This window comes from Equus quagga, chromosome 13, assembly GCF_021613505.1.
Source record: "Equus quagga isolate Etosha38 chromosome 13, UCLA_HA_Equagga_1.0, whole genome shotgun sequence".
NCBI lineage: Eukaryota > Metazoa > Chordata > Mammalia > Perissodactyla > Equidae > Equus > Equus quagga.
The window spans coordinates 25,780,088-25,796,309 of record NC_060279.1 but is presented as its reverse complement, the minus strand read 5'-3'; the positions used below and the strand labels follow the sequence as shown (position 1 = coordinate 25,796,309).

The 16,222-nt window shown below is 42.3% G+C and overlaps 1 protein-coding gene across 2 annotated transcripts in view; it reads left to right on the top strand.

The window, feature by feature from the left end:
• The window catches only part of HSD11B1 (hydroxysteroid 11-beta dehydrogenase 1), a 44,513-nt gene that overhangs the window by 4,127 nt on the left and 24,164 nt on the right, over positions 1 to 16,222 (top strand). Inside the window, exons 2-5 of one of the 2 annotated variants that reach the window (XM_046683814.1) lie at positions 9,929 to 10,042; positions 10,786 to 10,916; positions 11,701 to 11,812; positions 11,949 to 12,134. In XM_046683814.1, the coding sequence (XP_046539770.1) occupies positions 9,955 to 10,042; positions 10,786 to 10,916; positions 11,701 to 11,812; positions 11,949 to 12,134 (517 nt within the window). In that variant the 5' untranslated portion in view covers positions 9,929 to 9,954. Of the gene's footprint in view, positions 1 to 9,906; positions 10,043 to 10,785; positions 10,917 to 11,700; positions 11,813 to 11,948; positions 12,135 to 16,222 lie in introns of both variants that reach the window. The other variant, XM_046683813.1, reaches the window with a different exon arrangement.

Below are 16,222 nucleotides of genomic sequence, written 5' to 3'. Positions count from 1 at the left end.
AAGGCAATACAGCAAAGCCTTCCAATTTCGAGAGAAAATAATCTCCATTCTAGAAATCCTTACCCAGGATTCAGGGTAAGTGAGAACAAGCAGGCAGAGCTGCCACAACGGGGTTTATGGGGCCAGGCCCTGAAGGATTAGAGCCAATGGAAAGACGTTAAATATGAAATAGCACTTGTGCATCTGAGGTCTCAAAAAAAGTTCCCGGCCATTCAGGAGGAAGTCAACCAAGAAAGAGAAAAGTTGCGTTCCCAGGTGGATGGCAAAGAGATGCGCCAGAAGACAGCCTATCAAGGACCTAGTCCAGACTGGAACAGGAGGAGTAGCAGCTCCCGGAGGAGGGGGGATGTCTCCAAGGAAGAAAATAGATGGATTATCCAATTAATTTGACTGATTTATTTGAGTTTTATAGCTCTTGTCAGAGGATTTGGAGAACACGGATGGCTGAGTAAGCACACAAACAAAAATGAGGTGATTATTAACTCCCAGAGGGAAAGGAAGAATAGAGGAAAAGAAATGCAATCATAGTACATTACGTTGCTGAGCTGAAAACAATTAGTCATAATAATATGAACACTGACTGTTGAGTTAATTAAAAATTGTGACAGAATAGTATTAAGAATCTAGAAGGAGGGGCTGGCCCCGTGGCTGAGTGGTTAAGTTCACACGCTCCGCTGCAGGCGGCCGAGTGTTTCGTCGGTTCGAATCCTGGGGGCGGACATGGCACTGCTCATCGAACCACACTGAGGCGGCGTCCCACAAGCCACAACTAGAAGGACCCACAACGAAGAATATAGAACTATGTACTGGGGGGCTTTGGGGAGAAAAAGGAAAAAAATTAAATCTTTAAAAAAAAGAATATAGAAGGACAGGAATGAGTATCTGAGTGCGTTTTAAAAAAAAGTGAAGCCCTAGCATTCCTTAGGAGGAAATCAATAAATAATTTCTAAAATTGCAAAATCAAGAAATAGCAGTAAAAGCATATTGTTTAAAAATATGGAGTTGATTCGCAAAGGAAAAAATGAGATTTAAAAAAGTCATTGCCTCTGAGTGGGACTAGGGTGTGGGGAAGGGAGGAACAAGGATTGCTATTATTCTTAATAAGCCTTTTGATGCCATGTGACTTTGTAAACCTTCCTCATCTATTATATTCATAAATATAAAAATTATCTTAAAAAAAGGAAAATATGGCTCAGTCATAACAATCTCCCAGAGATTGCATTCTATTTACCAGTCAACATGTTGATGCCTGCAGCCACTAACTTAAGTGTCAAACAAGCTATAGTTAAGGTCTTTACCTAATTACCCAGAGCAGTTTGCCAGCCTGTCCATTACTTCAGAATCGCCTGGAGAGTTTTGTGAAAATACAGATTCCTGGGTCCCACCCTTAATGGTTCTGCTTCAACAGGCCTTCATGGGACCTAGGAATCTGCCCTTAGTTTCCCCAGATGATTCAGTGGCACAGCAAGCTTTAGGAACCACTGAACTAAGAGCAGAAATTGTGTGTGTGGGTAGAGAGGGGTGAGGGGGGGGGGGTGTGTGTTTGTGTTTTGTGGGTGTGTAACGAATTCTGTGTATATGACAATGTATTCTGAGTTTGTCTTCCTCCTTCTTTTGACCTCCTTTGTCTTGACTTAACCCATAAATCCCTCTAGACTGCTGACAACATTGTCAGAGATGATCTCCTCCCTGTGATTTTAAACCCCTGCAGTCTGAGCTTTCTCTCCCGGCCCTGGGGCTCCCTCTGCTGGCAGAACCCTGTTAAAACTCAGCATCCTAAGCCAGGAAATCCTCCTCCCCTTCCCTATTAGGACATTTTCCCCGGCTTTTTCAAAGCCCTCACACTTTATGAGCCCTCCCATCAGACAGAAAATGGAAAATTCAGCCAACCTGGGAAAGACTTCCTTGCCTTACAGGTGTGAATATATAAAGATCAGGAGGGAGCAGGAAGAGGCAGAAATGAGGATGAGACGTACATATGAAGGTCAAGCCTGAGGAAAAGGAGACCTTAAGGGGTTCTACTCCCTGCCTTCTTCTTCCTCATCCTCCCCCAAGAGAGGGGGATGGATGGCGAAGCGACATCCATCTGCCTCCCAAAAATCAAAGGAAGGAAACACATTAGGCTAAAAAGCTCACTGAATTTGGAAGCAGAAAACAAGGGTTCAATATCCACTCTCCCTTTACTTTCTCGATTTTCCTTTTCCAGAGCCATGTGCTGTATCATAGACCCCAAAAATCATGCCCCTCCAATGATCCTGTCTGTGGACTCTATCGGGTCTTTCCAAAAGCTGAAAACACGCTCAGCCTAGCACAGTGTCTGGCATGGAGAAAATGCTCAAAAATATTTGAATGAAAGCTTAACTCATTGCCATCCTAAAAATCAAAACCTTCCTTTGGATCTGCATACGTCTCATGCTCCTCACAAGCACCCGCCTGTGCTCACACTAACATGGTATTTCCTCGTTGACCTTCACTCTTCAACCCAGAGCATTCCACCTGTAGCTCCTGAAGAACTCTTTGACATACGTCTCCAAGGAGTCCTATACTCCAGGCCCAATGTATTCTTTCACTTCTCATCCTCCTTGACCTCTCAGAAGCTTCAAAGCTGTGACCTCTCGCATCTCATTGAGACCCCCACACACACTCCAGTTCCCTGCTCTCTCAGGTCCTCCTGCTCCCTGCTTCTCTTTGTTCTTCTTCACTGGCTCTCCTCTTCTCCCTGAACCATAAATGTTAGTGTAATATTCCCCTCATAGCCTTCACCCTCTCATCTATTCCTGTGGTTTCATAGGTGGTCTCACCTACTCCTACGGTTTCAATCTTAACTTGCATGATGTAATTCTCCCGAATCCATATCTCTAGCCTAGACCTTTCTCCTGGGCTCCAAATACCTACTGACATCTTTATCTGGATGTATAGGAATCAATTTCAATTAAACACTCAAAAAAATGCTTTCTGAGCACCTACGTGTGCCAAGCACCATGCTAAGAACTGGAGATACACTGGCAAGAGAGACCAGGCCTCTGCCCTCCCAGAGCTGGGTGAAATGGGAAAAACAGACAAATTAGCAACTTTGAATAAAAAGTGGTAGGAGCTATGATAAGAGAAATGCCCAGTGTTAGGGGCCACCTTACATGGGCCAAAGGAGGGTGACTTTGAAGGGTGGAACCTGAAGGATAAGAAGGAGCGGGGGTGGGGGTGGTGAGAGGTTCCTGGGAAAGGATCTCAAAACTTACGAAGAACCTGTAAAGCTAAAATAGTGAGTTTGGACTTTATCCTAAGAATAATAGGGAGCCACTGAAGAAGAATTGGATGGATTAGAGCCCACAGGGCTCTTCCACAGTGTTGGCAATGGTCAAGTCTTAAGGTGGATGGCAGGCCCATAAGGCTTTCACTTTATTATTATGCCTTATAAGTTATTTATGGCTTCATATATTCTTTTGTGCATATCAAATGTTTCACAACCCTTTTTTAAAAGAATAAATAGATTGGAGAAGGTGAGATATTCAGAGAGAAGAGTGAGGAGGTTACTAAAACAGAAAATAGCAGTGGCCTGAGTTAGGATAATCTAGTGAGAGTAAAGACTGAGAGATGGTTCTAGAGATATGTAGGAAGTAGAATTGACCGGACTTAGTGAGTAATGGAATATGGGGATATGGAGAGTGGAGTGAAGAAGGACTTCCAAGGTTCTAGAGTATAAATTGGATGGATGATGAAGCCATTGACTGAAAGAGAGATCGAGGAGATGGTGAATAAAAATAACAAAGTCTTTGGAGAACAGTTTAGCAGTTTCTTAAAAAGCTAAATATGAATTTACCATGCAACCCAGCAATGCCACTCTGGGTATATACCCAAGAAAAATAAAAATATGTCTACACAAAGACTTTCACATCAATGTTCATAACAGCACTACTCATGATAGCCAAAAAGTGGAAAATTCCACACGTCTGTGAATTTGTGAATGGATAAACAAAATGTGGCATAGCTATATAATGGAATATGATTTGGCAATAAAAAGGAACAAAGAACTGATATATGCTACAATATGGATGAACCTCAAAAACATGCTAACGTCAAAGAAACCAGATACGAAAGATCACATATTATGTGATTCCACTAAAATAAAAGACAGAAAGTAGATTATTGGTTATGTGGGGCTGGGATGGGAATAGAGAGTAATTATACATGAGTAGGAGGGATCTTTTTGGGCTGATGGAGATGTTCTAAAATTGGATTGTGCTGATGGCTTCCCAATGCAGCAAATGTATTAACAATCACTGAATTGTATACTTACCGTGAGATAATTTTCCAGTATATAAACTATATTTCAAATAAGCTGTTAAAAAGAAAAATCAGGTAAATTTCTACATGTCAAGTTTGAGGCCTTTAGGAGGCAATCAAAAGGAGAGGTTGAGTAAACAGGTGGTTATACTACCTGAAGCTTAGGAGACAGTGCTGCACGGGAGATAGAGATTTTTAAGACTCATCGACATAAAGATAGTAACTGAAGCCATAAGAGTGAGAGAAATCACCCAGAGAAGGTAGAGAGAGAAGGAAAGAATGAGGACAGAATCAAGGCCAACTCCAACATCCAAGGAACCTGAAAGGGAAGAGAAGTCTATAAAGAACACTGTGAAGAAGCAATCAAAGAAGTAGGAAGAAAGCCCAGAGATTATAAATGGACAGAATCCAAGGGAAGAAGAGTTTCTAGGGCAGCGAAGAGAGGCAAGAGTGTCAAGGGGTCCTGCGAAATCCGGTAAGTGTAAACAGAGTCAAAAAGTAGAAAGCAAGATAGAAAAATCTGGCTGAGTATAGGAGAGCCCAGTAATATCACTGGGCATAGCTCCAATAGGCAGCAGCCTCCAGAGGACCAGGCGATACCCAGCATGGCATCCAGGGAGAGTGAAGTGCTGATGGAGGGAGAAGGGCTGGATTGACGAGCCTGAGGAGTGCAGGGGATCCAGAATTTGCAGCATAAGGCCATGGGGGAATACAAAAGGCCAGTGAACAGGCAGAGTTCTGAGACAGCGATGAAGAGACCACAGGGTGCAGAGGCTTCATGACCGGAAGTAAATGCTCAGAACTACAGATTCCAGTAGTAGATATTTAAGGCCCTCAAAGACGTGGTTCCTGCTTACTTCTCCAAGCTGATTTCTCACCGTATAAGCCCACCCCTTAAAGTTCAGTGATCCTGCCACATGGAATTGTTTGCAGTTTCCCAAATGTGCCATTCTCTTTCAGACTTCCTTCTGTTTTCTCACATGGCTTCCTCCGCATGGAGTGTTCCACAAACCAACCCTCTTCTCTCCCCATCAGGCTCCTGGAACCCAACTCAGTGCTCTCTCTTAAACTTCCTCATTTACCTGGCGCATTCCTGCTCTCATTTCAATATGGATCAAGGTTAACCTGCCTCTGAAGCCTTTTTTTAATTTTCTACTTTCCTTCTTTACACCCCTACCAGAGACTTCCATCAAAGTACGGGTAACACTTCATACATTTCATTTATTTCCACTTCTGTCGTCTTCTAGGGCTTGGAAAGCACTTTGTTTTTTCATTCATAAGGCATGTCGACGTAAATAATCCATAACCAATCTATAAATCAAAATCAGGGTGAGTACCATTGTGGTGAAGATAGATGAAGTGGTCTTGCCTCTCCTATCAGCAGCCACGGTCAAGAATGTTTAGTCCACAACTAAGGCACAGTTTCCCAGTGTTCCCAAAGCTCGTGCCACTTCTCGGATTGCAGATAAAACAGAGGACACCCAGTTAAATCTGAATTTCAGATAAACAGTGAATTGTTGCAGTTCAGAGAAACAATGAATCCCATTGCTCCCTTGTGCCACCAAGGTTTCACCAAACTTTCCAGGGAGTATCTTTTTCAGTCATTGTGTGGCCCGCAGCTCCTCCATGCTCAGATGCAAGTCCACGGGAGCCAGACCAGAGGAAAAACTTGAAAAACCGCAAATACGACACGTTTAGAACAGTCTCCACCCCTCTCCCTACTGACAGGCCATCAGGCCAAGCTCTGGGCCTCACTAGGACACTCACTCACTCTTTCCCAAGAGGCACTTGGCTCTCAGGCAAATAGATTCCAGGTGGACTGCTCCACCAGTCCCCTGCCACAGACTGCACATGACAGGTCGGGACCAGACAACACACACAGTGCAGTTTATCCCACCTCTAGTTCCTTTTCCCACATCTGAGGTTCCATTAGTTGGAAAATATGAGTACTTCTGTCCCTTAGGAGCAGGGTGGTGCAGAAGGATTGACAAATGAGAACTTCTTCCCCAGGGGAGGGAGAAGAAAAGGAGGAGTGGGCAAGGGAGAAGGAGTCCATGTTATTATCTAAAATGATAGTTGTTTCCATAGCTGAGAACAGATTTTGGCAGCCAAGGCACAGACTTCCGAATTCCAAAAAAGTCAGACCTAAAGAACTGGCCTGGGGTGGGGACAGGATGGGAGGGGTGAAGGGAAAGGGAGAATGTTATGCATTCTAATATTCTAGAATTCTAATATTCTAATATTAAGCTCAGATCCTTTCCTGTCTCAAATGTTGGTGTTATTTTCCTGGGAAAGGCAGAACCTCCTAATAGAGAGCGTTCACCCACCCTCTACTCTGAGGTCTGCCCGCTGTTCCACTGGCAGGATTAGTTTTCAAAAGTAAGAGGCCACTTTCTTAGCAGAGCTCCTAAACAGTCCTGAAAAGCTCTACAGCTGCTGCCGCCTCAGAAATGACAGGTGCTCCTTTCACAGCCCACGTTCCAAGCCAAATGCATGGAAATTCCCTTTGGCTGCTCCTCCGCACATTCTTGCCATCTCCTATTTGTCCTCCCAGATCTGGCCCATCCCTCATAGTCCCTTTCTCATTCAAGCCCTGTGCTCTTCTCACCTTGTCGTTTTTTTCTGGACCCCATTCATTCAGGTGGGAATGATCAAATCAGAGAGAGTTCCTGGCTAGACTCTGACGTGCCCCTCCAGTTGAGAGGAACACACTCTTTGTGGATTTTTTTGAAAACTGCCAGGTCATGTTTAGGTATTTCACTGAAAGCCTGCTCTAAGATGTAGGCGGTCAACGCCTTACAATGAAGGAGTGAGGTTAACAGCTAGCTTCGTTGCAATGGCAGTCAAAGGAACTTGACTTGATTGATAAAAATTTGATGCAAAACAAATGCTAGGTGAAACAGTCATATTTCCTTTTGTCTTTTTTTTTTTTTTTTAATTTGTTGAGACCCAGTAGAAGAGGATTAGGGAGTGGGGTTGTTAGGTTCTGACAGAATGCTGAATCCCAGTGATCGCCCTGGGTTAAATCAGGCTCCAGAAAGACAGCAGTTTTCTCATTGCCACAGAACCTCAGAAACACTAAAACAGCAAAAGTTCATTGAATGCCTTTTTTGAAGCAAAGCTGGAGGGAGAAGCGGAGAGGCAAAGATGAAAAAGATATAGTCTATGTCCTCCAGCCGTTTACAAGCTAATGAGAGAACCAGGCATGCAAATATGGACAAACAGTGGATGGGCGTTGATTACATAATGTGGCGAAAGAGTGGTCCCCATGGGTTCCTGAGACCCTCTTGGGGGTTTGAAAGGTCAATTTTCACAGTCATACTAAGACATTATTTGCCTTTTTTCTCCCTCATTTTCTCAAGAGTTTTCTAGAGGCTACAGGATGTGTGGTAATACAGAGCATGATACGTGTATGCTTACGTATTCTTGAGTTTTAAAAAATTCTCAGTCTTAATTTCTAGTACATCAATATCAATAGGTAAAACCCATACAGGAAAAAATTCTTTGAGATCCTCAATAAGTTTTAAGATTGTAAAGGGATCCTGAGATCAGAAATTTTGAGAACTGCTAAGACAATGTATCATCTACCATTACGTAGTGCCCTCATTTCTCATTAATGCATTTTATTGATTAAAAATTATTTCATCTAATTCCATGAAAATTACTTTGTTGGATACTTTCTCTCTGTCCTTATTTTCTAGCGTGATAGCTGTTAGGTCATCTAATTATTAATCTGTTTGTGTTTTGTGTGTCTGTGTTTAAATGTGCCTTTTGAGACAGCACAAGGTTGGACTTTGTTTTTTAAAACAGCCAACAATCAGCAATAGTTGATTCATTTGTTTTATGTTCTCTCACCCTAAAGTTTATCTTACTCATTGTTATTTTTGCTTTCTTTAAATTTACGTTTTCTGTAGTGCACTTTAAAATTCTTTCTTTTTTGTCAGACAATAAACTTCCCTAGTCTGCCCATCTTTCTGTCATTTCAGCATTGTCATATTTGAAAGCAATTTTTCATTGTTTCCTATAATTCTACTGCTAATAGGATAGTGTTAAAAAAATAAAACTTAAATTCCCTCCCCTCTAGAGATGAAAATTGAATCTAGTCTGTAACATATCTTGGTAGCATAAAGTCCTTTATAAAATTGTGCATATATATTTTGAAGTTCTGACAGTATGTAATTTTCCTCTTGAATTTTATTTATCTTTTTCCTATTTTATCCTCCACGAGCCTTGAACTTTATCTAGCCCTCAACTGTTCTCAAATCTCCATTGTTTTCTGGAAGTGAACTTCACAGCTGTGGGCCTTTGTTGACATTATTTCATCTCCTCTGGGCCTTAAATTATTTTCCCTTCTTCTGAAGTGAAAATTCAGTGAGTGTTTCCAGATACTGTACTTGGGGTCATAACTTGATTTCTCTTAATCTTGTATGAATACCCTAACCCCACCGTCAACCCATGTTACTCCTCCAAAGCACTGGTACCCATTGCTATCATTACAGTTAAATGGTTTTCTTGGCTCTATTGGTAACTTGCAGAATTCTAGATTTGCTCTGTGATGGGATAATTTTTATTGTTTGATTAGATGATTGTCAGTTGACAAACTTAACAATAATATATCTTAAATTCTTTCATTAAGGATTGTTCCTTAATGAATTCTTGCTACAGACATACCAAGGTGGTTATTTCTATGATAAATTCTAAATTATTGGGTGTTCCCCACCACCACCCCAGCCCTTTTATTGTTACTAGATCAATTTCTAGCTGAATGTGGCCTTTCAGGTTAGTTTTGCTTCAGCGGGGCTAAGTTCTTTCTTCTGCTGCTGCTGGTCTTCTCTTCCCAGCATCCTCCCCATGTTTCTTGTTTCTCTATAGCATTTACAAGACCCAGTTTAATAGCTTAGTGCCTTTTTCTTTCTTTCTTTCTTTCTTGGCACTCGTTATTTCTTCTTTCTTTGCTGTTAAAGTAATAACTGTACGTTCCGTTGCACTTGCCTGAGAGTCTTGAACCGGTCTTGGATTTCCCGCCATCTGGGTTCTGGCTGGCTTGCATCCCCCTTTGATGTCTTAATACTTGTTCATTGAACTTGAGTGTGGGGCTTATAGGGCCTGTTTGCGTTTTTTCCCCCAAGATGTGCGCATTTTTTCTTAAGCTTATTTTTCTGTTTTGTGCTGTTATTTTTAATTGCTTTCAACTGGGAGGTGGGGCTGAGAGCAAGATTTGGCTTGAATTTAGCTCTCTTTGCTATTACTCACATTTCCCCAGAAGCCCCACACACGCTTTCTCTCTGCCTTTGCCATACCACTTTTGAAAGGCCGTTGATTCCTGGTATAAATGGTGTTAAGAGGAAGATGGGCTCTGGGTAGGGATGCTCAGGAATTCAGCCCTGTCGTCATGAGCTTGGCCATCTGGAAGTCTCTTCTTGCTCAATGAAATGGAGTAAACATTGTCCATTATGAAATCCACCACACAGGCTGCCAGGGACAAATGGGATCCTACCCAAAGCCAATCGCTGCTCTGACAGGGAAATTGGCTAGTGCTGCCTGAGACTACTCCAGCCTCCCCCGTCCCTGATGTCACGGTTCAGAGCTTGCCGCCTGCCTAGGAAGTTGTAGAAAGCTCCGTAGGTTCTCTCTGTGTATCCTACAGGGCTCCTCGGGCCAGGTTCCTGTCTGATGGCTTTTATGAAAAAATATCTCCTCCCCATTCTGGGGATCTTCTTGGCCTACTACTACTATTCTGCGAATGAGGAATTCAGACCAGGTAAGGACCACTGTGTCTAATTTTGGAGGAATTGATTTAAAAAAACACGGGGATGGCTGGAGTGTTTCTGAGGACCTTTCCTGATCCTCAAAATTGCTGAACAAGAGGGGACCCTGAGGTGTGACTGTCTTTCTGTGTCCTCCAACCACAGGCTACAGATAATAGGGATGTGGGGAGGGATAATCATGGAGCCAAAAGATTGCCAAGTAGTCCATGCTTTACTTGGCACTCTTAATGTAAAGCAATTTCAGATCCTCTGTGACATGAGGGTAATTCCAATATTTACAACTCAGCCAGATAATTGGGCTCCATGGAGAGACTGATAAGTGGGAGGCAAGAAAGGACTCTGGAGCTGATAACTAATTAGAAGTGAAGGAAAATCCCTGGAATCTCTATGAGCTCATGTGTTTTGATGACTTTTTGAATTTTATTCCAATTGAGTAAAATTGGATGAGTCCAGAAATGTGTGGAAATCCAGTGTTTTAGCTGAGACCTCTGTCCATGGAGGATTTTAGGAAGGACAGGAGGAAGTCTTAATTTTGAGCAACTAAGCCAAATTCCCATTTCAGAGCATGTTTATGTAAGACTTGAATTATTTATTCATTGATTTATGCACTTTGAGATAAGTTGATCTGGGCTCATAATCTTTAGACTTTGACATAAAGCTGCCCATATCCAGAGAGGGAGGAGGGATGTTGCTGCCAAGTCGCATATGTTTCTCACTTCCTTTTGGGGTTCCCCAGAGATGCTCAAAGGAAAGAAAGTGATTGTCACAGGGGCCAGCAAGGGGATCGGGGAAGAGATAGCTTATCATCTGGCGAAGATGGGAGCCCATGTGGTGGTGACAGCGAGGTCAGAAGAAACTCTAAAGAAGGTAAGGGTTCTGTGCCCACAGACACATGTACCCTCACATGCCCAGATGTATTCTTGTATATATTCACATATATATACCAACACACAGAAGCTGGCACATCCATATACAGATGCATACACACACACACATACATACAGGCTCAAACACCCACAGGAATATAAAAATACACATTTAAGTATTCTTTCCCAGGCACACATATATAGACACAAAGTTCTTGAGCTATATATCTCACAGACATACCTATTCACACACATTTACACATGGAGTCACAGATATATAGATGTGTGCTCAGATACCAAATTCCAATACCTACCCATGAATTCATCTTGTTGTACCCATGCGGACTCTCAGACACAGCCCCTCTGATATACTCAGATTCACAAACCTAAGGATATACATACATTCACAAATCTAGAGCTACCCATGTAGAAACTAGCTTCCATGCCAATAATGCATTCAGAAACATCCATTCACAGAAACGCATGAGCACAAATTGCGGACTTAAAATTGAGCACAGTGATCATTTGTCCATTTACACCCTACCCGAAATACTTCCAGAAAGTATTTCAGACAGAGGACAAAGATTGTGTCAGGTTGCATTTAGCAACACACAAACACACACACACTCACTGAACTCACACTCACACACACACACACCCCCTTACCACCGTTTCTTATCAAAACAAGGCTGTCAGCAACCTCCCATTTAAACTCCCATTACTTCAGAGACTGCCCCCAAAAGTCTGCAGCCAAAAGTGACACCATTGCCGCTGTGTCCCTGAAGGTGGTATCCCGCTGCCTGGAGCTTGGAGCAGCCTCAGCATACTACATTGCTGGCACCATGGAGGACATGACTTTTGCAGAGCAATTTGTTGCCAAAGCTGGAAAGCTCATGGGTAAGGCTGCTTCTCCTCCGTCCTCTTCCGGATTTTGCTCTATGGATCACCAGGGGGCTTTTGGAAGGGGGAAGGGGAGAGTGAGGGGGAAGTATCAACCCCAGATGATTTCTCTCAACACAGCCATCTCTTGCAGGGGGACTAGATATGCTCATTCTGAACCACATCACCAACAATTCTATGAATCTATTTAGTGATGACATCCACCTCGTGCGCAAAAACATGGAGGTCAACTTCCTCAGTTATGTGGTCCTGAGTGTTGCTGCTTTGCCCATGCTGAAGCAGAGCAACGGAAGCATTGTTATCGTCTCTTCAACAGCTGGTGAGTAGGGCGGGAACCAGTGTGGAAGGTAGGAGCAGGAGAAGTGCCAGGGATGGTGTTGGGGGCTCTGCAGTGAAGATGAATTTTTGCAGTTTCCATGCAGAGAAGTAACACAATAAAAACTAGAAGTTGAAATGCTCACGGTGATATTAAGCAAAAGCTGATTAACAGCTACCTACTTGTGGACAGGTAGATATATGAATAAGAGATTTGGTATGTAAACTCAATGAGGAGCATGCATGCCAAGTATAAAACACTGCTAAGAACAAGTGGGACCATAAAAAATGAGGGATTGTTCAAAGTAAATGGGCTACAAGATCTTTGGAAGTTACAGAGAAAGAGCAGCAGGGCAGGGTGCCCACCAGAAGCCTGGTGGTTTGTGATCTACAAATGGAAATCCAAAAGGACACTGGGGAGAATGCTGGAGGTACAGCCTGTCCTGATACTAAGGGAGAGACCTGGTCACGATGGATAAAAAGGACTTTGCTTCCTCCAAGATCAACACTTGTAGATTGGTGAAGTTAGTTGATGCAAAGGTGAAAATGAGAAGTGAAATATTTTAACAACATACAGTTGCCTGATAAGCGGGTTAAGCTAAGGCAAAATGAAATGAACAACAAAAAAAAACACGCCATATTAACAGACCTGCCTAAGTTGGAGGTGTTCACCAAAGCCTGAACTTGCTACATTAAAAGTCCAATTTAAACAACCCATAGGGTAGAGAGAGAGAGAGCGTGTACAGAGAAATATTCCTGAAGAGAACCCTGTGCGACCAAGAGAGATCCCTGATGCTTTGGAGGGTGGCAACATCAGAAGTTATCACCAGTAAAAAGCCAGAGAGTTTCTAGCTTGGGGGAGTCGTAGGCCCATTTCATCTTGGGTCCAGGAGAGAAATTCTACACTCATTTGTTGATGAGTCAGTTAGGAGGATGTGGCTAGAAGATGCAAACACCAGGATCAAAACCACATCTCAATGTGGTTCCTCCCAACATAAAAACAAATAACCTAGAGGGCTCTGTAAATTCTTAAGTATTTCACAAATGTTAGCTATTACTGTAATAAGAACACCATCTATGTTGTAAAGGGTTCTACTTCCTGGACGGGAAAGCTCTGCATAGCCATGGGATAAAAGGGCAGTGTGTCTGTGCTACCCGCCAAACAGGGTGATTGATATGCATCCCTGTGCTTCCCAGACAACACAGATGCCCCACCCCTCTCCAGACACAGCCTCTCTCTGGGCTGAAAGGAAGGGAGAGCTTCTAGATGCATACTGAGTGGGAGGGTGCTGGGCACATCCCCATTCCATCCTAGGGCATTAGCAAAACCCTTCACATCAATCATGGAGTAGGTAGCTTTAATGATTTCAGTTGATTAAATAGTACATCCACTCTAGGCAAAGGGTGTGCTTCATCTTTGGCTACAGAATTTAACTTTCTATGATGTACACACAGTCTAAATATCCTCTCAAGGAGCAAGAATTACTGTAAAAGTCCAGGCGCAGGATGAAATTCTGATAACCTCTATCTCTACACATCTTCTAAACCTACCAAATGTCACTTGATAATTTTCATGGACTCTGAGAGTTGGGAATCTAGTTGAACTACTACCCTTAGTGGCTGTTTTTGAATAGCCAAAAGAGTTCAGCCTGTTTGCTTTGAAGTGTGTCTGTGAATCTGCAAAGTACAGACACTTCTCTTTCTCTCCCTAACTGAAGAATTTCTCTGTTCTATGCTATATTCGCTTAAACAGTCAGCAAACGTGTTCATTAATCCTTCCTGCTTAAAATCGGAATTTCACAAACATGGGATGCCAAACCTCAAATTGATCCTAAGGTCAGCCAAAGAGTATTGGGGTAGATTTTTAATCATTCCTTTCAGGGAATGCACTAAGGCGTTTTTTGAATTATAGTGATAAGCAATTGTTTTTACCCCCAGCGCATTTCCAGGTATTGCATTACATGGAAATCCTATACTTTTAGTATGTTCTTTGAAGGCTTAGCTACTTCTTTTGCGTCAATAGAGACAGTATTGCTACTCTGGGAACTTCTTTACAGTCCACATCCATCCACATTCAACACCATTTTTGACTCTTACTGATCAAGTTTCTATGTATACGTAACATCTAGTTACATAGATTAGTCTCCCCTCCTTCCACCATGTGCTAGTTTGAACATTAGTTGAGCTACTATAACAAAAACTCAAATTTACAATGGCTTAAACAAGTCAAAATCTATTTTTCACTCATGAAACAGCCTGGGGTAAGCAGTCCAGAGCTGATATGGCAGTTCTGCCCCACGAAGTTGTCTAGGAAACTTTCTATCTCGGAACCACTATCCCTGGGGTGTTATCCTCACCTGTGCATCCAAGATGGCTCATTATCTTGTCAGAATTCTAGCTAGAGAAAACTGAGAAAGAAGAAAGATATAACCTGAAAGTTGTACCCTTTTCTTCTGCCACAACTGGCTGCAATTGTGGTCTTTATGCAAAGTAGACTTATGTCCACCTGAAAATCATGGGTTCTGTTTCTATAAAAGACACTGATGTTGATAAACAACTAACAGTCTCCCCGACATCACCCATGCCAAGATGCACCTAAGAATAGAAGGCAATATTCCCTCCAGGCCGCCCCACAGGTGTTGCCCATACCATGAACACCCACCCTAGACCCAATCTCTCTCACATTCAAGGTCCATCACTAAAACAAAACCCCTCCCATTAGGCAGTGGTGCAGGGGACGGTGGGGTAGCTGAAAGGATGGACAGAGAATGCCTAGACGGTATTTGTGAAACAAACTGAGCAGAGATGTTAATAACACAATTTGAAAAAAATTACTCAATTGGGCAGAGAAAATTTGAAAATATCTGGACCAAGTTTATCTACCATTAGTTAAAATGGATCTTCTTGATTTCAGTTCAATTTTAGACAAGTAAAGTAATTTCATTTTCACGCCCCTTGGCTCTGTGAACCCAATAACTGTGCCACGTCACATCAGTGGCATACATGCAGCTAGAACCCAGCATCTAACACTGCTTCTCTGCCCCTCCTTCACTCCCTCTCAGGGCAGTCATGGACAAAGTCTGTGATTCCTCTGCCCCTTTCTCTTCTCAGGACCCATTTATCCTCACCTCATATGGAGTCTTTTTCAATCCTCACCAGAGTCCTTTAAACGTTTCCTCTTCCTCTTATCTACTGCATTTTGGTAAATTACCTTTAGGAATCCTACTTCCTCTCTATTTCTCTTCTTTGGCTTCATCAATGATACAAATACTACTAACAACAGTTGTGATACAAATGCTAACCACACCGGGCCAGGATAAGTGTGGGGATATCGATTCTTCTGTATCAAGAAAAGTGTAAGGCGTATTTTGAAGTGAAACTAGACATAATAAAAGACTGGGTTTTTTTAAATGTTCAAAATGAAAAACACATCAAAAGGAATAAAAGAATCTTGCCAATAACCTCTGAATTCTCAGGCCTCTCTTTGGAAGCTCCCTCAGTATCTCCAGTTACCTATTCATTTTTCTCCAAGTAAATTGTTTAAAAAGATCAACTTTCAGTACATGTATAGACACACATTTTTTTTTAAGTCTTATTCAAATACATTCCTTTTCTGGTTTATTCATTGCCAGCATGGTTTCATACTATTTTTTTATGTAAATGTGTACTATTGCAGGCACAATATGAGCTGACTAGCCAGGGGCAAATATCTCATAAGACAATGCTTTTGTGGGAAAACTCAAACCAATGTATGAAGTCACTCGTTGGACCTTAATCTAATTGTCAGTTGAGGGTTTCCTGTGTGGTCTAAACCTCTTTCAAAAATTCAACATTACAAAGAGGAAAAACAAAAACAGGTTTCTCAACTACACTGTCAACTAACAGGATTTGGAATATCCATAATGGTGTTTTGCATAAACACAAGGATACACAGATGCTAATCTCATCCTGGCCTTCAGTTCTGGCATACTCACTTTTTCCTGAAAGGTAGACCAATGCCTCAATGTGTGGATATGACTTGGGGTCCAGTGGGGATGCGGAAGGGGGGCAAAGTCAAGGTCTAGGATGCAAAGGGGCCCAGGAACTAGAGTA